This window comes from Gastrolobium bilobum, unplaced genomic scaffold, assembly GCF_033153095.1.
Source record: "Gastrolobium bilobum isolate Gb01-03AN ecotype WA unplaced genomic scaffold, APGP_CSIRO_Gbil_v1 utg2530, whole genome shotgun sequence".
Classification (NCBI taxonomy): domain Eukaryota; kingdom Viridiplantae; phylum Streptophyta; class Magnoliopsida; order Fabales; family Fabaceae; genus Gastrolobium; species Gastrolobium bilobum.
The window spans coordinates 822,089-847,071 of record NW_026899712.1 but is presented as its reverse complement, the minus strand read 5'-3'; the positions used below and the strand labels follow the sequence as shown (position 1 = coordinate 847,071).

At 33.7% G+C, this 24,983-nt stretch overlaps 2 protein-coding genes across 3 annotated transcripts; both read right to left on the bottom strand.

Moving 5' to 3' along the window:
- Positions 1-5,620: 5,620 nt before the first annotated feature.
- On the bottom strand, positions 5,621-14,612 carry LOC133292831 (pre-mRNA-splicing factor ATP-dependent RNA helicase DEAH10). 2 transcript variants are annotated; one of them, XM_061491287.1, is made up of 13 exons: positions 14,323-14,612; positions 14,179-14,225; positions 13,978-14,058; positions 13,634-13,850; positions 12,814-13,234; positions 12,300-12,503; positions 10,838-10,998; positions 9,956-10,141; positions 7,925-8,156; positions 7,547-7,746; positions 7,317-7,451; positions 6,878-7,085; positions 5,621-5,944 (listed from the first exon to the last, which is right to left on the bottom strand). In XM_061491287.1, exons 1-12 carry the CDS (start codon positions 14,412-14,414, stop codon positions 6,902-6,904), a joined length of 2,160 nt encoding a protein of 719 aa, XP_061347271.1. In that variant the 5' UTR covers positions 14,415-14,612; the 3' UTR covers positions 5,621-5,944; positions 6,878-6,901. The 2 variants fall into 2 exon arrangements, with proteins under 2 accessions (XP_061347271.1, XP_061347272.1); XM_061491288.1 differs by lacking the exon at positions 14,323-14,612 and adding an exon at positions 13,324-13,427 and having other exon boundaries at positions 13,634-13,839; positions 14,179-14,195.
- Positions 14,613-16,580: 1,968 nt separating this feature from the next.
- On the bottom strand, positions 16,581-24,952 carry LOC133292821 (cell division control protein 48 homolog B). The gene is made up of 12 exons (XM_061491275.1): positions 24,727-24,952; positions 24,566-24,610; positions 24,431-24,486; positions 24,178-24,327; positions 22,386-22,490; positions 21,688-21,787; positions 20,966-21,250; positions 20,722-20,891; positions 18,276-18,404; positions 17,769-17,856; positions 17,528-17,605; positions 16,581-17,276 (listed from the first exon to the last, which is right to left on the bottom strand). Exons 1-12 carry the CDS (start codon positions 24,892-24,894, stop codon positions 16,812-16,814), a joined length of 1,839 nt encoding a protein of 612 aa, XP_061347259.1. The 5' UTR covers positions 24,895-24,952; the 3' UTR covers positions 16,581-16,811.
- Between the last annotated feature and the right edge of the window lie 31 nt (positions 24,953-24,983).

Below are 24,983 nucleotides of genomic sequence, written 5' to 3'. Positions count from 1 at the left end.
GGTGACAGTGATGGTAGTGATGGTGGCGGTGATGGTGGCATGGTGATAGTGATGGTGGCGATAAGTGAAGGTCAAGGTGATGGTGGCGGTGACATCGTGATGGTGGTGACAACGGCAACGACGATGGTGGCGGTGGTTGTGTCAGGATGATGGTGGTAGTGATAATGATGGTAGTGGTAGAGTGTTATTGAGAAAGACAAGTGTTTCTCATTTTGTGCCCGAAAACACAAAAACAGAAATTTTTTGATTCTTTTTTTTTTTGTTCTCCAACACAAAAATTAAACTGATTCATCTGGGAAAAAAAAATAAACCGATTTACCAAACGAGTTTTCTATCCATTTCTATTCACGGAAACAAAAATTTAAAAAAAAAAACTCATTCTGGAAAGGTTGTCATGCACACCCTAACTCTATTGGCTTATTAGACCCTTTCTATGTATTTTCCTTGACTTTACCAATTATCACAAGTTCATAACCCTTGAGGGGCTATTTGGTACGAAGAGTTTTTTAGAAATCCTGAGAAAGTGGGGTGGGATAAAAAAAATTTCAATGTTTGATATGAGGAAACTTAAAATATTCTTGAAAAACTTTTTTTTGTCCATCGTTTCAGTTTTAACTATAGAATTCGAAACGAAAATATCTTCTGATACATGGTATTTTTATTTTTCCATAGCATCAATATAATTAACCCAACATTCCCGAAAAAAATTTAGACCTACCAAATACCTTTTCGTAATTTACTCGGGAAAAAAAAATTCACCATATTCTCGGAAATCTTTTTTTCCTATAAAAAAAAGGATAAAATATTGTAACAACCAATTAGTGTTACTACCAATGTTACAACTAATCAATTTCCCCATTAGATAGATTATGTTGATGAAACGGTTATTTTTATTTCCATCTTTATATGGTTATGATTCCTCATATTTAATACTTTATATTTATTTCTATCTTTGTATGGTTATGATTCCTCATATTTAATGCTCCGATCCCCGTAATACATGTTACCGTGCCTATTATCCAAAGAGGAACCCTTCCAGTAGTATCGGCCATTCATCCCACTTTCCTCCCCATTTGATCAGGTAGTCATGCTAGAGACATAAACAGTCGTAGATAATTATGAAATGATATCCTTCCGCATGGGATAAGGTAATTCCTAATATATATTTACTACTCCCCTTTCTTCTATTAATTGAAGAAGTAATTTGAAAATATAACAGCAAGTACAAAAATGAGTAATAATCCCCAGTAGAGACCAATACGATTTAATTCAACATTTTGTTTGTTTGGGTTTGATTGTGTCATAGCTCTAAAAATTTTATTAGGTTTATGGTTGGATGAACTGCATTGCTGATATTGATCCCAAAAAAGAAACGGTGGGTATCGCTAGTCCGTGAACAACCAACCATCGTACTGTAAAAATGGGATAGGTCCTATCTATGGTCATTGGAGTCTCTTAAAAAGATCTACTAAAATTATCGAGTTGTTCTAAAGGATCAAAACGGCCAATGGAATTCCTTGTCGGCTTTCTGTAAAATACATCGTAAGCTAAACAATAACCAACCCGCAATGAATATAGGGAATCATAAACATACAAAGATAGAAATAAATATAACCGTTGGATCAACATAATTGATCTAACGGTAAAATTGATTGGTAATAACATTAATAGTAACCCTGATTGATTGTTATAATATCTTTTTCCTATAAATAAAATATCTCCTCTACCAAAACATCCCTAAGTTCGTTGTTCCTTGAGCATGACGTAATAACGTATAACCAACAATCCTGCTTTTTTGTTTGACGAAACTTCTTAGATTCCTTAAATTATTGAGTAAGGCCACAACTTTGGACCCACACCTACTTCCTGATCGCACCTATTTCATCCTTTTGCGGTGTTTTTCATGCCCATTTGTCTAAAATGCTGACTTCGAATATTTATACATTTAACTTCTGGGATAGTGATGTCTTCATAAGAGACAAACGTTTGGTTTTATTATTAATGTCAGTTTATAAGTTACTAAAAAAATAAGAAAAGTGTCATAATATGATAAGGATTTAAAATTTATAATATAATATGCATTAAATAAAATTCTAATAATGTTTTAATTAATTACTTTTAAATTTATGAAACTTCATGAACCTAATGTACGTGATAATAACTTTGACTCCAAAGCTTCTAAAGACGAGATAGATAAAAGAGTGCGAAATGTAGAAGAAAAACTAAAATTTGCTTCTGGTATAGTTATTACTTATTGGTGTGGTAATGGAAATTGGAAATTGCTTCTTGCATATTTATTGCGGTGATGAGTAGTATATTAACCTTTATCATTCTCTCCCTCCTCCTCACAGCAGTATAGGAACGTAAAGGGTGGTCCTATTGAGTATTGACTCGCCAAATTTGATGCGTTTTTATTAACCCGCCGATTCATCATAACTTAGTCCTACATAAATATGAGTTATAGCTAGTGAGTTGGAGGTGTTAAAAGATTAAAAAGTTATAGTTATTAAGCCAGCCATTAGAATAGTCTAACGGTGAGGGATTTGAAATATGTGAACATATCACTTGAAGTTGGCTTTGGGAACTTTCCCTCATCTCGACACTAAAGTACTTTATATGAATATCGAGCAAGTGACCATGGCTATACGTATTGTATTGCGTCACGTAACGTTCCAAATTGTGTTTAGGCAGATTCTTCACATTTGGTCTACCAACATCACGTAAGATTTGTGTGTCGCGTTATTCCTGCGTTCTCATTGGGAAGAGCTGCAAGTTATCTGTGTCATTGCTTATGTATGAATAAATCTTAGTTACATTTACTGTACTTAGATTCAGGACATCTCGTTAATAAAAGTATTACACGTAGGAAAAAAGAGAAAATTTGACAAAAGAGAAAAAAATTTGACTGACATATAATATTTTTATTGGTGAGATACACTAAATTTTTGATGTAATAATACACCACAAATTTATTCCATACGTGGCATATGACTCCCTGTAATAAATTATAATTGTACTCGAAACTTTTAAGCATAAGAAAAGAAATATCTATAGCAGTAAAAGGTATAGGAAGAAAAGCAATATCATTTTACTTTACTTTTTTTAAAGAATTGTGGGACCTACAAGATCATAATATCTTTTATTTACTTTTAGTAGGATGTTTTTATGATACCTAGAAAAATGAGAATGAATTTTCAAAAATACCATATTTGTTATTATTTTAAAAAAAAATTATCTAAGAAACTTAAATATCCGATAATCAATTTTGTGTGTAATTTGTGAAAAAAATTTACTATTAACAAAATCACCCCGATTGATGGGGAAATAGAAAAAAGGGATAGCAAAAAAGTGACAAAGATAATACTGTGTAATCCTTATCTGATTGAAAAAGAAATGAAAATAGGAGTATATATATAATATCACATTAAATTCTCAATAATATTTTATAATCAATTAAACATAAATTTAGTCAATTTCATCCAATATTTACAGTAAAATTTTGACATATCAAATAATTTTTTGGTTATATTACTAATAATTTTATTTTCTTATTATATTATTGATAATCATGATTCCTCAATAAAGAAAATTATCCTCGGACAAAATTAGAGGTGGCAAAGTGGACAGTCCGTCCCGACCCGCCCCACCCCGCCAAAAAATGAGCCAACCCGCCCCGCTTTTGAAAATGGACTCAAAAACTCAATCCGTCCCGTCCCGTTTGGCGGGTTAGGCGGGTTGACCCGTCAGCCCGAACCTATTTTACACTGATCCGCCTCGGTCCGTCATCAACCTGTCAAAAAATGAGCCTGCCTCACTCCGTTTAACGGGTTGGCCCGCCGAGCTGAGCCCGTTTTGACGGACCCATAACCCCACTCAGCTCCTGGGAGTGGTCAACCAATTACACAAAGGTATGATCAATTTCAAGAGAAAGAAATAAAGGTATACCGACCATTCTTTTTCGCCGAAGATTGCTTTGCCTAGAAGTACCCACTGTGCGCGTGACTTGCCTTTTTGAGTATGATTCGTTTTGGGATCTCTGCTCTTCGCGGCTTCGTTTCCCTTTTTTCATAATTTTTTTTTATTGCACTGCTCGGCGATGCAGGACAGTTCTTCCCCTCATCAAACCCTTCTTGCGTAGAGGTTCATTTTTTTCGTGACTGTAGCTGTTAGTCGGTTGCTTATTTACCATGATTGGGTGGAAATCAAAATTTACCGATTCTCCACATAAAGCGCTAATATTCTGTTCGGATATTCAGTGAATATTCACACATAAGTGATATATGCGTGCAGAGATGTTTCCGAGAGAGATATCATATGAACATAACAATAAGCGTGTAACCAAAACGTGTGTGCACTAGTGATGCAGCAATAGAGAATTAGTCAAAAAATATGTAGTTTAACCATTTATTTATGAAAGGGTTACCAAACGTGTGTGTGCTAGTGATGCAACAATAGGGAATGAGTCAAAAAGTATGAACTTGAGAGGTTTAACCCTTATTTATGAAAGGGTTACATGTGGTTGTAAAATTCTGATAAGAGTATAATTGTTTGGAATAGGATGATAGAAATATTCTTATCTCTTTAGTCTATCACAGGTTGTTATGTTATTTACTTATCTGTTATGTTGTTAGGATAGGAACCTAATATTCTAATCCATAACACAAACTATCTTGTTTTAATTTTTTTTTATCTATTACTCTATTTTAATTCTTCATGAGTTTTAAAATTTATTTTAGTTTGAAGATTTGAATTTTTCAATAGTTTGTAACCTTAAATAGCTTTATTTTGATATAAATAATGATTTGTATAACCTAAAATTTTAAGCTTTTTTAAAAATCGATCCAATCCAAACCAAATAAAATTGGATTAAATCAGATTTAATAAAAAAAATCCAAAATGAATGGACAATTAAATAATCAAACAAAAGAGATTACATCAAATGATTTTTACTTCAAAACCGATCCAATACAGATCACAAACACCTAACCAAAAACCGTGTTCTCTTGTTTGAGTCAAACTTCTTAGTTTCCTTGAAATATTTGGTTCTGCGTATTCTTGCTAATTGCCTCTATTTTATCGAATATTCTCTTTGGATGTTTGCAGTGTTTATCAAATAGTGATGCCCATTATTCTAATTGTTGATTAAAGGTTTAACCTCGGACAATAATTATTGACAAGAAACAAAGTTTTCATTTACTTACGAGTTTTTATTTATCAAACACAAGAATATTGTAACAAGATTATAATAATTTTCATAATAAGAAAATTAATAACTTTTTAAATTGTAAATAAGTAATTTTATCAATTTACTAATAATTAAAATTATTTATATAAATAAAAACAGTAAAGGTACGATGTAATAAATACTATATAATACAATAGGTCTCTTAGAATCCACTAATTTGATTTAGTATCTATATACATAGGCCATGGTAGAATCACATGAATATTAGAACCTGTTTACCATACACAATGTTTTGATCTTGTCGAATATTTGTCGGGGGCGTGTGTTGAGAACATTATATAAATCATTGAATTTCTATAATGTTAAAAGCTTAAGCTTTTGGAAGATATTCATCATTCTGCTCTGCCATTCAGCCCTCTGGTTTAAATTCATAATCTTTAGAGCGGGTAAAACATATTAATAAAAAATTTATATTACAACTTTTGCACAATTAAAATTGCAAATCCTCTTCACCAAATTCACCCCAATAGCCCAGTTACAACCTCTCTCAAGTGTCTAGATTCTCTTGTTAGGAAATTTCATTTTCTAATAAATGTGGGATACATATTTAATTATTAATTATATCATATTATTTAGTTATTGCTGAAATTAAATAATTAAAATAAAAGAGTCTAATTACAAGCCACGAGACAACATACATAAACCAGTGGCCAGATATAATCTGAAGCCTGCACTGATCTGTTCCAACAGATAAATGACCTACAATGACAATCAAATATTTCAGCCCTAAATGTATGTGTAAAGAACAGAGCATTTTTTCAACAATTGCAGCCAAAAATTAATGATTTTGACCCCCGGGTCTTTATTTTTGTTTTTTTGGTTTTGGTTTTGAAGATGATACTAGATGCAAGGCAATTTGACTGCACATGAATTAGCAGTTTCATTGAGCCAAGACAGTTTCTAGGCAGAAAACAGAACCATGACATTATCAACGTAATCAGATCAACTTTATTTCTAAATATTGCACGAGAAATGAGGAAGAAGTATCCATAGCAGCTATTCTCTGGTGTATTTGGTTGAACAGTAATGGATTTTCCCTTAACTATAGCTTGCCGCTTTCTTTCTTTTTGCTTTTTATGAGGATTTCTTATCCCAACTCAGTAATTTAAAGGAAATGGCACCAATATAATTAGTGCTATAGTATTGTCTTTATTTTAATTCCCTTATTTCCTTTTCGTATTTTACTACCTTGTGTTAGTTTCCTGATTGTGATTGTCGTGGCAATTCTGTTGCAACAACTTAGTGTTATATAGTGGAATAGTGGTAATGAAATGGGCATGAAGAAAATTGTCTGAACTCTCTCTTTCCCTTCTCTTTTTCTCCTTTCCCTTCACTATTTCTCAAATTCCTCGCTACATACATGATTTCTTTTCTATCTATTAATATGTGCTTCTCTCTCAAAAAAAAAAAAACCCACAATCTTGGCCCTCCCTCCCCTCCCCAAACCCAAAAAATAGGTTAGACGAATTTTCTCATACATTCAGAACAATAACGAAGACAGTAATAGGGGAATAAATGGAAATAGAATCATGGATGTAAACCGTCAATTTTGCACATGCTAAAAGGGAAAACCACCCAACAAGATCAAGCACAAACAATACAATATATCAAAATAATAGTAATGTTCATTACCTGTTCGGTGGCACCATTAAGAATTTAATTATGCATGGCATAATATTGAGGAGCCAGCTCGGTTAACCATAGGTAGTCAACTCTGGTTAAATTTTTGACATACTTCTTATTAGTTTGGACCAGTTCGTTAAATATCAGGCACTCTGGTTTTTGCTGGAATAATACAGAAGAAGGGTGGATCTGCACCACCTGACCACTTGCCAAAGCCCTGTCATGTCACTAAGCAATAAGAGAGTCTTTTTATAGAAGTAAAAGCAAAAGCAATATATGACAAAATTATATATGCAAGAGAGGATTCCTATTAGTGAGTCAAAATACTATTAAGAATTTCAAAACTAAAAGATAGTTTCTTGAATGGGGATTGAGATGATTATAGAGGGAATAGACAGCGAGCCACCCAGAGGGGCCTGCCCAAGAATTTCTAAGTTGAATTAGATACCTGTATGTTCCCTCTGGCTGCTTTACAGCTGCTTTGAGGAAAAAGGAAGCAGCAAGGCATCTCCGGTATTGAAGCATATCATCTCCACAAGAAGCAAGATTCAGACCCATTTGTTCAACATGTCCCTGAATCTGCCTGCAAAAAGTATTTTAGAAATGAGAATGCATAAATGTCTAGAGTATACTACATAAAGGATGTCTTGATATAATGCTTAAACATAATAAAATTACTTGTGAATGTCACGAGCATGTCTAAGAGAACGACTATTAACATAATTTTCCTTGCACCATTTTCTCAAAACCTTCTCACTTTTTGTTTTACCCATTTCCATTGATCTCTTCTCCAAGAAATCATTAGATGCTCGATACACATTAATCAAAGTGATGTGGTCTCCCTCTGAACTTGAGAAGCATTTCATTGCAGTTCTTGCCTGGTAAAAAATGGGAGAAACACAAATATAAATAAGTAGAATCTTCCTACAGTCGTAACCAATTGCATATATTTGAACCATCCATATGATATTTACAAATATTTTGTTAAATGGTCAATAGAGCGATAGACTAGTGTAGTATACAAACACCAAAAGATAATATGATCAGTTTTCATACCTCTTCTAGCTTATCACGAGGAGCATAAAATATGGATTCCACAGACAGCATTGCAACAGTTATCAACATCTCCTCCAAGCAGTTAAACTGACTGGCTAAAATAAGAGCTTTGGAATAAGCAGGGTCCAAGGGCAGTCGAGCCATTTGATGTCCAACTGGATCAGATAGTCGACAATCATCTGTTAGAGCACCTAACAGAAATAGCTGCTCCAAGGATTTTATAATAGCTGCCCTGTTCAAATGGGACAGGAACAAGCTTTAAGTGATATTTTGCAAGGTAAAAATACTTTTAGAAGTTACAGTAACAAATAAAGATCCCTTGAAAAAATTCTAATTCAGTTCTGTAGCATAATAATGTGACAGCATCAAAGAGAATCAAAATAAATTTAAATATTATAACTCACTACCGACTGATGCAAAGGAATAGATCACAAAATCACACACCACTAAATACATCTGGCTTTTTCACCCTTTTGCCCCTTATTAATTAATTAATAACCATTTTGCCCCTGATTCGAAACTATCTACCAATCTGCCCCTCTTTAATCGACTACCTTGCATTTTTAGTCGATTAGATGGTCAAAACAGGCAAAAATGGCTGTTGGGAGATTTAATCGACTAAATCTCCCTATTTAAATCTCCCTATTTAATCGACTAAATCTCCCAACAGACAACAAAGGAAAACAAGTCAGTATGATTTTTTAATCGATTAAGTAGGGAGATTTAGTCGATTAAATCTCCCAACAACTATTTAGTCGATTAAAAATTCAAGTTAGTCGATTAAAGAGGGGCAGATTGGTAGATAGTTTTGAATCAGGGGCAAAATGGTTATTAATTAATTAATGAGGGACAAAATGGTCAAATAGCCAAATACATCTGGTCAAACAAGTGTTTATTAACCTCCGATATTCTTCCAAAGAGTGGTCACTGGTCAGTTGTGAGTAATATACATCATAAGTGGAAAAAACTATATATATCATGACACAAACCAGTTTAATTCCCCAAGATAAACCAAAAAGGATCTGCTTCGGCCAAATACAATCTAATCTTATTGGTATTAATTTAAATAGTTCAGGCAGGGTTACTTTAATCTTACGGATACCAAATCAGAAAGGAAATGCCAGTATTATTTCTCATTACGTTTCCAAACTATGATCTGGGGTGAGTCATCCAAATGCAATGCATTCTATCATGTACAACATGTTATCAGTTACTCATCCTCTTCCTATTGTTTCACTTCCCTCAATTTCTCTGACGCTAGCAGAATGCTATTAAATGAAACATATATGTGTCAGAGATACAACTACCTTCTTATCTGCATTTAAAACATCTACCACTCATTTTGTAGTAACGGACTATAATTCATTTTCTTATTATTTGTTGGCTTAACAACTGAAAGCTTTTCATTATATAACAGAACTTCTTGGCCTAAACATGTTTGCTCCAATGGGTGTGAATGTTCTTGATAAAGTACAGTTTAAAAAATCTTATAGTTCTCAGGTTCATCGAGATTTATATTTACAGGTAAACTTTCTGGCACAAGTTCATGGTCCAAGCAAGATTTTGGTAGGAATAGTCTATAGATTCTTCTGAGTTATTTCATCAGTGTCTAAATATTCCTAAATGTATTTCTGCATTACTATATGCATCCTTTTTATTATTTTTCTTATTCTTTCTGTAAATGAATAATATATAGTCATGCCTTCTTCCTCAACCACTTTCTTTTTCAAGATAAAGAAAATTTGATTTAAAGGACTTAATGTTCAATTGGAATGTTATCTGAGTTAGGTCTAACAACAAGAAATCAAAGGTTAGTATATGGGTTGAAAGAATTTGCTCGGTAAAGAAATAATAGTATCATGTTAAGTGACATAAAAAAACCCCTCAAAAATAATTTTTTTTAAAACAAGCATCCAGCACATGCATATTTTAAAATATAAGCAACCAGAATTCATCAACAAAAAAGGAAAAAAGAAATATCCGCAAATATGCAAATGTCGGGAAGCTGCCTAATTCTGAAAAGATTCTCACTTGGAAGGTTTCTCAATGAAATCAAACCCTAAAATGTCGTCAACACCCAAAGCCTTAAGCTGCAAAATAACATTAGAAAGGTTGCATCGCTTAATCTCTGGCATTGTTGAATCCTCAAGTTTCTCGAATTCATTTTCTGGATATAGACGGAAACATTTTCCATGTCCTTCACGCCCTGCACGCCCACTAATACCAAAAAGTCAATAATCAATTTGCACTACTTTTCTAGTAAAAATGTAAAATCAATTTCAATATATACCAATTTCATTAAGAAAATTTGACTAAAATCAAATGTATGAAAAAATATCAATGATTAAAACTAAAATAAGATTTGAAAAGAAAATCTTTACATAAATCATAATTTAAGAAGCTATTATACAAAATAAACATGTTCAAAACTAATATTTCATGAAAAAGAAAATGATGCTTTACATTACAAGGTTTTTTTTGGGATTAAAAATGTTACAAGGTTTATAATCTTCTATATTCGCCTATAAACAAAATTAAAAAAGGCATGCATGTGCATGCACAAAAACCACATTCCATGAAACCCCAACTTGCAGGGGTAGGGGTGAGGGAAATCCTTGCATACAATCTTACCCTTGCACATGCATATATAGTAAACAAAAAAAGGAGATAAGTACTAGAAACATTAATTCTAGATTCGCATTGCAAAAATCCTCGTTACGCAATACCATTTTTTTTTTTTTTGAGGAAAAACAAAAGTGACCATTCCCAAACTGAAGTTGAAAAAAGAAAGGAAGTCATCCGAAGTTAAACTGAGCCAAACTTACTTGATTTTCATTAACTGAATTAATTCAACCAATATTTGCAGCAACAATTAAATAATAAACAGACTCAAAACATAATCCAGCACCATACCTTCTTTGCAGAGCCTGGGACTTGGATGTAGGTACTATAATCAAGGATTCCATGCCTTTGCCAGGGTCATAGGAAGGTGCTTTAACAAGTCCAGGATCAATTACATACTTGATTCCGGGAATCGTTACTGATGTCTCGGCAATATTAGTTGCCAATATCACCTTAGAAAAAAACAGAGTAACTTTAAATACAATTAAAAACATGTGATTACCTGATATGATAAAAATCTTATTTTAAAAATCATAAGCTCAAATCAAATAGGTGATGCTCAAATTGGAAATTAAATGGTCCTGGCAGACACCATTTTGTATATCCATGTACTATTTATAGGGATTATAGCTAGTTCAGATGATATAGTTCCTAAAGGAGAAGCAGTGTCGGTTGTGTGCAATAAAACATTAGAGGTAGTGGAGGAGATAGAAAAGACGGTAGCAGTTGCAGACCCTCTATGACAATTGATTATAGGGATTAATGTTTCTCCTGCAAAGAGGAGATAACTTTATCTCCTGCACATACATGGGAGTGGGTGGAGCCCTATGAGAAGAAGAGAGAGAAAGAGAAAAAATGGGTCCCACCCACTCCCATGTGTATGCAAGAGATAAAGTTATCTCCTGTTTATAAGAGAAATATTAATCCCTAGGTTATATGATGCTGGGTTCAGTAATGGCAGATTGTTAGTTGGTAATTGGTATACACAAATGCTAATAGCAATGTTTGGGTAAGTGTGACAGCTTGCAGAAGTGGTACAAATAGGGCACTACAATTTACAATCAAAGTGTCTAAGTCACTGCTACAAGCAGCAAATTACAATGTTGCAAAAAGAATTATGTTAGTGCTGACATCAAAGTTGGATCACGTTTTCAATGCAGAATGATGTGAGCATGGTAATGATAGTGGTAAGATAGTTTGTGTTATCAATCATGAATAAAAAGGTAAGATGCGCAGTATGGAAGTCTTACATGCCTAGGAGAAGTTCCAGTGATGAAATTTGCATATAAAAAATAAGCAATATGAAAGCATGTGCATATATCCTAAAATGCTGAGACTCTAAATGAGGCAATCAGCATTTACTTTAAATAGTAGACATGGGTAAACCTCGGCGCAGAAGGCTCAACTAACTTTGCAAGGATAGAGGTAAGGATCAATTGTACACAACTTTACCCTTGCATTTTTAGCAAAGGCGTTGTTTCCTAGTCTCAAACTTGTGACCTTTCAATCACAAAGGATCAACATTAATACTGCCTCAAGGCACGTCCTCTTTAAATTGAAGACATGATCAGACAAAAAATAGTGCTTCAAGAGAATGAATGGAAACCTAGACAAAACATGTCAACTGTTTAAAATAAATAATAACAATTTTGCAAATGATCAACTTAAACATATTTTCCCTAATTTTTTTATTGAATTCTACCCACAATTAATAAACTGATTAAAAGAAAGATCAAACGCATAGCTAGGATACCTTTCGAAACCCAGATGGAGCTGGTGCAAAGACCCGCATTTGCTGCTCAGCTGGAAGAGCTGCAAATATAGGCACAACTAGAAGCTTCTGACTTCCTTGAGGTAATTGTGTGAGTCGCTCATTGATAAGCCTTTCAGCTGATTCAATCTCTTCTTGCCCAGTCAGAAATACTAGTATATCACCAGGGTCCTCCTCTAAATGAATCTACAAAATCAAAGACATATGATTTTCAGCAACAATGTTATGAACTTTATTTCTCAGTAATCACTAGAATGTTATAAATCTACAATATATATAAGCAGCAGTATGCGGTATGCCTATATGACTGATGCACTGAACTAACAAGAATGAACAGAATGAGACACTGCATGAGATATGAAACTGTAAATACCATAAATATATATGCAGAAACAATGCATCAATTCTGATGCATTTTTAGGGTCCAAAGATCTCTAACAATAAAATAGAAGTTAAATTTCATTAATAAATTACATGGACTAATTAAACCAATGACCTGGAATGTTGTTATCAAGGCAGCATCTAAATAATCTGGCTCTGCATGGCGAGTATAAAATATATCCACAGGAAACTGTCTCCCTTGGATGTGAACAGCTTTGGCACCACCAAAGTACTCAGAGAAAGTGCGCGCATCAAGACTTGCAGACATGATGATTAACTTCAATGGAGCATACTTTTCGTGTTGGTCTTTTTTAAGAAAATGGCTACTCTGATCATTTTCTTTCCCCAATGACATGACACCATTCACATTCTTGTTTCCAAAATTAAGGTCCTGACCATCACGGACAGAATTTGCCCGAGCAAGTTGTACACTTTTTAGCAAGCCCAACAATACATCGGTGTGGACAGTCCTCTCATGTGCTTCATCAACAATTATAACAGAATACTTAGAAAGATATGGATCCAACAATGCTTCCCTGTAAGCCCAATGAAATGCCTATCAACTCTCCTATATAAAAAACTGTATTCACAAAATCATGGAAAAAAATATATTTTAATCTAAAACCTCCTTAGCTGCTTCGAATCATGTAACCATCCTAAACCCACGTCAACAAGAGGGGTATTTTGGGGGAAGTGGGGCATGGTTCGCCAGTCCTTGAATCCCATTGACTTAAAACAAAAAAAAAAAAAAACTTCACCCTAGGTAAAGTGATATAATATCTTCTGTAGTTTGGTATCAAGAAGGATATAAAATAAAATTATAGCATCACATTTTGATAAGCCAAGTTCCCAGTATAGTGTTCAAGTTGCAAAATTAATATTAATGGAAAAAGCAAACAAACAGTCCAAGTATCCAAGTTATGCAAAACTTGTACCTCAGAAGCAACCCATCTGTCATATATTTGATCCTTGTTGAGCTGGAAGTAGCATCATCAAATCTAACTGAGTACCCAACCTTTTGGCCCAACTCAACACCACACTCCTCAGCAACTCGTTTGGCCACAGTGATAGCAGCCACACGTCTAGGTTGAGTTATCCCAATAACTTTTCTATCACGGCAAAATCCAGCACCAAAAAGAAACTGTGGAATCTCTACACAGCACAACACAAGAGACGCAAAGAAAAGTGAAACCCAACCTCTATCCCTAAAATCCATTTTCTTTCTTTCTTTCTTTCTTTTTCCCCGAAAACTAAATTGCTAAGATAAAATGTAACCTACGTGTGGTTTTTCCACTTCCAGTTTCACCAACAATAATCAAAACATCATTCTTCCGCACCTCTTCAACCAGTCTTTTCTCAACTACAACATAAACAACGCAACAAAACAATATAAAAAAATAAAATAAAATAAAAATAAATATATAAATAAGCACATTCTGAATTAATACACCAAAAATCAAACTCAGGTCTCAGCCAATACCCGAAGCAATAGGAAGAGACTTCCTCTGTTGTGCAATCTTGTGTCTCCTACGCGAGAACGAGTTACGAATATTATCAAACCAAAAAACGCATTAAAACCCTATTTAAAAACATAATTAAACTTTTTATGAATTAGAATTTAAACCGGGCAGAGAATTCGGTTTGCCGATTCCGATTAGCATTGGAGAAGTTGCCAGTAGCTGTAGAGTGGTGACTTCCCTGAGCCACTGAAGGCATTGCTTCAGTGCCTGTAGAAGCACTTAATTAAATTTAATGCCTCTGTAGAAGCAGCTCCTTCTTAAAGTGCTCCAGTGCTTCTGCACGATGAAGGAACCTCGGCGACACTGCGACGGAACCTCGGCGACACTGCGACGGAACCACGGCGGAAGGCACGACCTCTGATCTGGGAGAATGTCTCTGATTTCCTTTTTCTTTTTCTCACAACCTCCTTCTATGTATCGAGTCTCTCTTACCTTCTACTATTATTATTATTATTATTATTATCATTATTACAGATTTAGGGTTTATCTTGCAACAGGATAACGACGTCGTTCTAGGTGATATTGAGAATATAATATATAAATAAGGTAGGCATGAAAAAAAAAATAAGTAGAATAATTTACGTCTTAAAAAAAAAACAAAAAAAACTCGATTATTTTCAATTATAACAAAATTAATGGAGAATGATGGATTCTTTAAAATAATAAAGCGTTAAATTAGTAAATAAATAGAAAAAATAATTAGTATAATTTTTTAAAATATTACTAATGAAAAAAATTAAATTGTCATTATAATTTAAATATGTCTCATATGAGATCAAATAGATATATTTCAGTATATGTTTTAAATTAAATAAAACATTAAATGCTTTATTTGTATGAAGTTAGAAAGTAATATGATATGCAATGTTGATATGATATTATAGATAACAATTGCTTGTGAACCTAAGGATAAAGTTAGTGGTGGAGTGTTCACATATACTAGATTTTGATTTATAGTCATGAAATTTTGCCAAAATTTTGAAAATAAATTGAAGTAATTCAGTCATTAAAATTGTAATTGGTTTGAAGAGTTTATCGATTCAAAGTTAATACATCAAATTAATTTTTAAAATGATAGTTATTTATTGACATTACCCAATCGATCATTCCGTTCACGGTCAAATTGTTCTACTAACAATGTGATTCAATTTCAAGAACACATATTTCTGTTGATATATGTAGTTATATAATAATGATGGGTTCGCTTTTTCTGCAGTTAAGTTACTGCAGATAGGTTATCTGCATAAGTCCAATACGATATCGTTTTGGGGTGAAAATCATGGTGTTTTTGTAATTTGAATTTATTTTAGGGTTATAATAGTCTTTATACTTATAATTTTTTAAGATTTCAATACCAAAATGACGTCGTTTTAGAAATAAATGTAGATAACTTATCTGCATTAACTGTAGAAATATTTTTCCCACTAATAATTAGAGTCTATGTTTCTTCTTTTTTATTAATCACATGAAATATTTCGGTCATTTATTCTCAAATCAATGATAAAAAATTTAAGTAATAATTTTTACTTCCTCATTTTAGGAACTTCTTCATTTAAATTGTTTGACTCGATCACTTATTTCTATAGTTTCTATCTGACACACTCGGGAGCACTTCTATCCATAGTCAACTACTCAGAGCCCGTTAGTTTCGCCTTTAAGAAAAAATAGTTTTTATTTTTTCTTTATTTTAAAAGTACTTTTTAAAAAAGTTAAATTTTTTTATATTTTTATAAAAAAAATTAATTTTTGAAAAAAAATATTTGTCTTCTGATTTCTGCTTTTTTTAGAAGTTAAAATTTTTAGCTTCTAAAAAATGTAAATTTTTGGCTTTTTTTTATAAAACTTAAAGTAAGAAGTGCTTCTTTTTTCTTAAAATAAGTAACTTTTGGAAGAAAAAAAAACTCATCCAAATGAGCTCTTATCACAAAGCAAACATGATAAAACATGCATTCATGATTGATTCATTCGCATTCATGAGGCCTTTATATAAGATCGTTTGAGTATAGATCTAATTTTAATTCAAAATTGACAAAAAAAACAATCTTACCATATAAAAAAGAATTAAGATTTGAGTAAATGATAATACATTACACAGTCCTATTCCTTTAATCATTATTTCAATTTTTTTTCCTGGCTATCTCAGCACTAACCACTTGTCCAAAGCAATTGCTTCTTGTTAATTTTATTTAGATAAGATTTCTGAAGTAATTATTTAGATTGTAAAAAGATAGGAAACCAAGGATAGATATGAGTGATTTGCAAACTTACGTAGAAGAAAAAACGAAGTAAAAGCTCCCCCACTTGCAAGAGTAAGACAAATGAATGGTGAAAAATACAAAGATATATACTTATTAAATGAAATAAACCTCAAGTGAGCAAAATTACATCAATAAATATCTTATGAAAAAAATAAGCTCACCAGTGGACAACGTACAAATTACTCTTTTTAGACATGTTTACGATCATTACTATCAACAATGGATAACAAAAGAGTAACCTAGTACTCTCAAAATTTTACTCCAAAATGCTATGCCTATAAAATAAAATAAAAAATGGGTTGATTAAAACAAAAAAAGAAAAAGAATTATGCTCTTCATGTAGCTATATCATGTAGAGTTTGATCTGCATGCATGATATAGTATTTAGCTGCAGCAAGGAACATACAACTGACAACCCCAATCTTAACCAACGACAAAGGACCCAACTTCTTTTTTTTCTTATTCGGTTTCAAACCTGAATCAAAATGTCGGGGCAAAGCTTGAGATGAAGTCTTCATAAAAGATGAGTAGGAATCAATTTCAGCTTTTGTTAATGCTGGTTTTAAAGAATTCTTCACAATCTGGAAATGACGGTCACAGACAACAGTAGCAGATATGTCTTCCCTTAGAGCTACAATTCCAGCTTCCTTGCATAACCCTTCCAGTTCAGCACCTGTGAAGAGCTCAGTATCTTCTGCTAGTCTTCTAAAATCAACATCTTTCCCTGTTTTCATCTTACGTGTATGCACACACAGTATCTCATATCGACCCTCCAAATCAGGTGGTGGCACATACAGTACCTACCATTTCACAAACATAGACTGGAGTGAGATAGAATATTTGACCAACCTCTTTAAACTTGCTATTAGTTCAACTGTTTTGAGAATATTTTCAATAATATTTTTCTAAGTGATTCGTGAAATTCTTTCATCATTGTGCAAGCACAAATCCTTGGTATATTTTAACTCTGTATAATTAAGTTGCAGACAAACTTTGTGTTTTAATGATAACACCATGAATCACAAGTATGGCTGTAAATACTATTTCGCACCAGATCAAAACGTCCAGGACGCATAAGTGCAGCATCAATTGCATAAGGGCGATTTGTAGCTGCCAAAACAAGAATTCCCTGGGAAAAAAAAATGGGGATTTAGTTAAAGGGCAAAAAGAAATCCAGTTTTATGCTTCTTTTTTTCTTTTTTTTGATAAAAGGTTTCATTGTTAGATGAAAGAAGATAGTGTGGGAGAATAAAATGTCCTCCTTAAAATGAACAAGAAATAGGTAGACTAACTTTAGCTTCTTCTAAGCCATCAATCTCAGTCAGCAGAGTGGATAAAAGCCTCTCTCCAACCGTAGCACTATTGCTTGAACTATCACCCCTGCAATTAAGAGAAAATTACGAACATAACTTCTTATGGACTAAACACATAAAAAAAAAAATAATAATCCTGCTTCCATCTCACAAACCATAGAAGTATTTGCATCAAGGAAGTCAATATTGAGCTTTAGATGCACCAAACATTTTAAATAAAAAATTTACAAAAAACACGGTTCAGTTTACATGGTTAGATGCAATCTCGCTTTATGGGATGGTAGATGTTATAACTACCAATGAGACTAATCATTGAGATCCACCTCACTTAGGTGTACTGCTCTGCATAAAAAATTTGTGCAGAACAGCATTTTCCTTATGTCAAACAATTGTAAACTGATCATAAAAATCTTTCAATAGGTAAGAGGCATGATATTTAGCATTATTTTCCACAATATAAATCTCATACAAAGAAAGCTTACTAACCGTTTGACAGCTACCACGTCAGCCTCATCAAAGAATATTATACTGGGTGCTGCAAGCCGCGCTCTTTGAAATGTTTTACGAAGCAAAGCTTCCCCCTCTCCAACATACATTGAATACAACTCTGCACCACTGCCTCATCATTTATTACACTTACTTTTTTCCATAATTTGAAAATCAGTTTTGTATAGGAACTGAGTAGCAAGATGTAAAGAAAAAATATATATAATCACAGAGATCAGAAAGTTATAGAACTGTAGAACTAGAAATCTAGAACATATCACAGCATAACGTCTATTCGAAATATAATATAAAATCATTCATGTGCCTTCATCTGACAGCTTAAACTTTTAGGAGAGTTAGTTGCATAACATGATATTAGAGCCTCTCTAACAAAGTGGTCCAGAGTTTAATCATTGCCGCCCTCATTCTTCTAATAGTCTTCTAATAAATTAATATTGTGGGATTTCTTAGCATAAGTAGGTGGGATATTATCCACCCTTCAAACTCAATGGGCTCTTGTATAAAGGGTGTGTTAGAAATATAAAATAAAAACATTTATGTGCCTTCACCTAACAGCCTAAGCTTTTAGGATAGTTGATTGGATGATACAATAGGGCAAAGGGCAAATCCCGGTGCACAAGGCTCCTCAACTTGCAAGGGTAGGGATGAGGGTCGATTGTACACAGTCTTACCCTTGTATTTTTGCAAAGAGATTGTTTCCCAGACTCGAGCCCATGACCTTCCGATCACAAGGAGCAACCTTATTGCTGCTTCTAGGCTCGCCCCTCTAGATTGCATGACACAATGATGCAGATAATAATACAAGTGCCATCTATCAGCATAATGGGTGGGAGCATGGTTGTTGAATCGCAATACGTATCGTGAATCGTTCGGCTGCTTTTTTGTATCGTGAATCGTATCGAATCGTAAGATTCAGAAACAAATTAAAAATAACTTAAAAATATATAATATCATATAAATTCAAATTAGAAAAAATCTAAATACCAAAATCCATAAGTAACCAAAGGCCTTGATCTTGGTTTTATAGGAAATTTGGCATTTTAGAGAATCCAATAACATTGTTTGATCGGATGACCCCACTGAGTGAAATAAAGCCTGGTTGTTCATATATATTTCATATCCATTCAATATCCAACACAATTCAAATCAAGGACCAAGGCCAACTTCAGGGCTATAAAAAAAATAGATGCCAATCAATACACACCTAGTCCAACCTGGTTTGAAATGTGTACGTGTCTTATAAATAGAAACAATAATCTATTTATAAGACACATCCTCTCATGCATTTTAAATTGAGAACACATTGCAGCTTTTTCATAATATTATAATAATATATTAATATATGTATTCCTCTGATCCTCCCATCACTATAATATTTAAATTTATTTACAATTTACAAATTCCAATCACAAACCCATTTCAAAAATAGTACCCGTCTGTTTCAAAACAAAAAAAAAATAGTACCCGTACGGCCGTTCTCCTCTGCAAGTCTTCTTCTGCACGTTCTCCTCTGCAAGTCTTCTTCGTCTTCTTCTACACGCTCTTCTCCTCTGCAAGTCTTCTTCTACACATAGTCTCTCCTCTGAAATTTCTGTTTCGCTGCTTCTTGTTTTTTAATTTCTGTTTCAATTTCGTTGTTTCGTTGCTTTTTCAATTTCTGAAATTTCTGTTTCGCTCCTTTTGTTTTTTAAATGGGATTTTGAATCCCTGATTTTTCTGAAGCAACCTTTCATATAACAAGTAACAACATGCCGTTCCAAGCGACTGTTGAGTGTTTTTTTTTTAAAGCGACGGTTGAGTTTTTTTTATTTTATTTTTTATATTTTGAATCGCAAATGTAATTTCGATTCACGATTCGGTTGCGAATCGTTCGATTCTACGATTCCAACCCACGATTCATACCAAAAACGATTCATTATTGCGATCTGTATCGATTTGGGTTAGTATCGTATCGTATCGCACGATACGTATCGCGTATCGTGCGATACTAACAACCATGGGTGGGAGATAACAGAGGCAAAACAGTTGAACTAACAGGTTTCAAAATAGCATCCAATAATCTAGTGACATCCGTTTATTCATTTGTGAAAGACAACTTATTTTGTTGGATTCCAAACCAACTTAGTTTTAATACTTTGGCATGTATGACCCTACAAGTGATTTTTTTTTAATACAAAAGCCATGTATCTTAGAATCTCAACTTGAACAGGACAGCATCATTTTAAGAGAAAGATACAAAAAAATTGTGAGGAAAGTTTGGGGAGTCCTGGAGAGGGTTCTAGTACAATTGGACTTGTGTCGTTCTCTCCTTAAAATGACTGTCACTTTCCTAAGGAAAAGGGAAGGATTTATTCCATCTTAGCCATAAACTTCAGTCAAATCATGCCAAGACTCTCCCACACCGCAAGGATAATATTATTCATACCTCAAGGAAAAGAAAGAAGCTTGGGCAGCATGTGCAGCAGCTTTGGCAAGGGTAGTTTTGGAACATCCTGGAGGCCCATGGAGAAGAATTCCACGAACAGGGGATATTCCCAATCTTGAAAATGCAGCAGAATGCTTAATAGGCCATTCAACAGCTTTCTGGAGCTTTTTCTGTTCAAAAATAAGCACATATATCACTCACTTCTGAGATTCTCAGAGGGAAATCAAATGCAAAATTTACAAACCTTCAATTCTTTTAATCCCCCGATGTCTTCCCAAGTCACTTTGGGAATTTCCACCGTAACACCTCTTGTTATACTTGGACCAACAACAGACCTTGCTTTCTTCCAATCTTCCATTGTTAAACTGAAAATACTAGCATCTTCATTTGTATTTGAGGACCTCTCAACTGCAAAGATGGTAGCTTCACGACACAAAGCTTCCAAATCAGCTCCAACATACCCATTGCATGATGCAGCAATGGATTTTAAGTCAAGACTGGGATCCAAGGGAATCTTCTTTGTATACAGCTAAAATGAGTTAAAATAAAGACCACATAAATTCATGCTGCAAAACTTCATCAATCCAGAATTTTATAAAACAAGCAAAATGATAAAAACAAAAATGAAAGATTGACTTTTCTTACTAAAAAATTGGCCATAGAAATTACGCAAACAAATTTGAAAAGTTATGTTACTGTCAAGCAACAAATCATCCTAAATGCTTAAGATGTTAGGTGGAAGCCGGTGAATGATTTTATATATGTAACACACATCCTCACAAAAGAGCCCTTTGCTTTGAAGAGTGGATAATACACGAGCCCACTTTATCTAGTCCTAAAATATGATTTAATTATGATGAATGGAGACAACAAGGCTTGAACTCATGACTACTTGATTGTAGAGACTTTGATATCATCTCAAAAAACAAATCATTCTAGAGACTTTGATATATCTCTGGCAGTTACCATTAGAATTTGAAAGCGCTCCTCTTCATTTGGGACAGTAACTTCAATTTCAGCATCAAATCGTCCATACCTTCTTAAGGCAGGGTCAATTGCATCCACTCTGCATGCGCAGAAACCAGACTTATGAATTCAACAGAGAGAAAGTACTCAAAGAATTAAGATAAATAAGGTGTAGGTGAACAGTTTTAATCAGTGCTTAAAGATGACCTGTATCATATGATAAAAGCCACAGGTTTTAAGAAACCAGATAAGCACAGAAGATAAATTTACAGGTTCCAGACAACAACCAGAAATAGATAATCAAAGGTATGGAAGAATATGTAATAACAGCACCCCACTCTTTATAGTCCAACAACTTCACCACTCATTGCTCTTATTAATCCATCAGGATAAGTAAACAATTTAAAACACTTGATGGATAAACATTCTTGTGCCAACCATCACATATTAGGATGATGATGAAACAATCAGCTAAAGTTACACAATAAATTACATACAGCATGATACATTCTTCGAACCCATGATATAAAAACTTTAAACTTGCAACATCAGATTTCTAATCAAAGTGTACAGGTTAGAAAGAAGACGGACATGAAATAAAAAAAGATTACAGTGTGTAAAAATTGAATTGGATAAGAGAACCTATCATTTCCATTTCTATAAATTCATAAATAATCTTTGGGATCACAATAGGTAACCTGTTAGTTGATGCAACCACAACTACCCCTGGTGTAGAAGAGGTTGGTTTATTTGAGTCCATCAGTTTAAAGAGTTGGGAGGCAACTCGGACATCTTGCTCCCTTCTGCATGTAGATATGAAATAATGGCATCAATAAGATTGCCGCATTCATAAATTAATTCTTTCTAAATTCAAAAGAATACATTAGAGCAACAGACCCAGATATTTCCCTTTATAGTATGAAGGCACAAAAGAAATAACATACAATACCATAATACGACAAAAGTTCAACACTGATAATTTGATAGAACTGGACCAGAAATAACAGAATAACACGGTATTATAACTGATATCAGTATCAGTGATAGGTTTCTACAGAATTAGTAGAACTCCTCTTCCATCAGTAAAGAACAGAAACACAGAAACAAAATATATACAATGTCCCAGGCAGCTCAAGAAGCCTTTTCTCTCCCAAGTCCCACCCTGTCACAATCTATTCCTCCCCCTTCTCTCTCTCCTATTTTCTCTTTTTATCCTGCTACTAACTAATATTCTCTGCCCTCTCACATTCTCTGCCACAGGGATAGGAGGTTATCCCCCCACTCACACCCCCATTATTTCATAATAACTCCTATGGGTCTGATCCCCTACATTCCTCCCAACCTTGCTAATCATGGATCTAGCTGTGGGCTTATTAACATAATTATCATATTGGAGCAATTACTTTCACAAGTAAATATAACACAATTAAAGAAGTTGATTGTAAAAAAATAAACAAAAAGTAAATAAAATAAACAAGTTGAGAGTTGTTACTAAATGATCTCTATGCCTGATATTAATACTTCTTGTGAAAGATGATCATATTCACAAGTTAGCATATAACAACTTAAAATCAAACCTTACAGTTCATATTTCTAAACAAACAAAAGCAACATATAACTTGACAAAGCCTAAAAAGCCAAGTGTAAAGCTGTGATGTTGTGGATTCAGCTAAGCAGCACCTGGTATCGATCTGATAACTTCCCTTCAAAAGAGATTGGCAAAGAAATTCTTTCTATCACCACTTAATAAACTAGACTGGGATCATCCCAACTCTAGCCCAATTAATGTTAATGACCACTTAGGAAAAATTATTCAGAAAATTTAAGGATTTTAAACTTTTATCAGGTAAATGATATTGAATATCACAGAGAATCAATGACAAATTTTTACCAAAAAGTATATATTAAAAAAATTGATGACAAAATTTACAGCCTAGTCAAAAAGTAGTTATTTTATCTTAAAGGACATATACACATTGTTCTAACAAAACCGATTGGATTTTTGTTCATACCTCTGATCATTTCAAAATTTCAAACAAAACGAGACTCAGTCATCTTTGTCAAATTAATGGAAATACAATATGAACCATCTAAAGAGGGATAAAATCACCAAGTCCTATATTCATTCTAAATAGAAGAATGGAAGTTCAAATACTCTGATAAGCACCCAAAACAAAAAAGAAACAGTGTGATTGATATTATAAACTTATCAATGAAGTGGTATCAAAATGAAACCTGCAACCTTTTGACAATACTCTACAAACCTACACGCTACAACACACCCTTCCAAATAATTTCAAAGTAATATATTCGGGCAATACATAGACCTAACAGTTCTCTCAAAGGAGACTTTTTTTCATAATACATTTTCTCTCATATCATAAAATAGTGTTCCCAATTATATTGATCCTATTAAAAAGAATTGAGACAGAATAAACAAAAGCAAAAGCATTTAGGCATTAAGCATAAAAGTAATCAATTGTCACATACTTGGAATCTCGACGGGGACAGAGTGCATCTATTTCATCAATATAGATCACTGATGGTTTGCCCAAGGCTGCATGAGATGATGCCTCTGAAAATGCTTCACGGAGAATTCTCTCACTTTCACCAGCATGTGGTCTATGAACAGAGTATGGACTGCCAAATACATAAAAACATAAACAATAACAAGCAATTGATTCATGTCAAGAACTTCAAAACACAATATCCACACAAACTAGACATTGAAAAAGACAAGTACTTTATAATTGTCAAATGTGCCTCGCATTCCCGAACAACTGCTCGTACCAAACTTGTCTACATTCACATTCATAAAAATATTACTAATTTTAAATTTGATAAACAAAGCAAAACCTAAGTTTGGGTAAGGAATTACCTTCCCCGTGCCTGGTGGACCGTACAGCAACAACCCTCTTGGCCACTGGAAGCGAAACCCAATAAGAAAAAGGCGTTTTTTTTAAGGTTAGAAAGAACAAGACACTCATGGTTAAAATGATCAATAAGTTCAAAGAGAAAGGGGAAAAAAAAAAAACGAACTTTGATGCCAAGCTTGTGTGCATGGTGAGAGAAGTGGAGAGGGAATATGATGAGTTCTCTGAGGGTTTGAAGAGCTTTAGCGTTGCCACCAATGGCTTCCTCAGCTCTCCACTGGTTGTTGTTGTTGTTGTTGTTGCTGCTCATGCAGCTTTCCATCTCGACATACATAGCAAAGAACAATGGTTGAGACAAGGGAGAAGATACTCGGCTTAGAAAGCGACAACCCGACCCGGAACAGGTCCCTCACTGGTTTATTA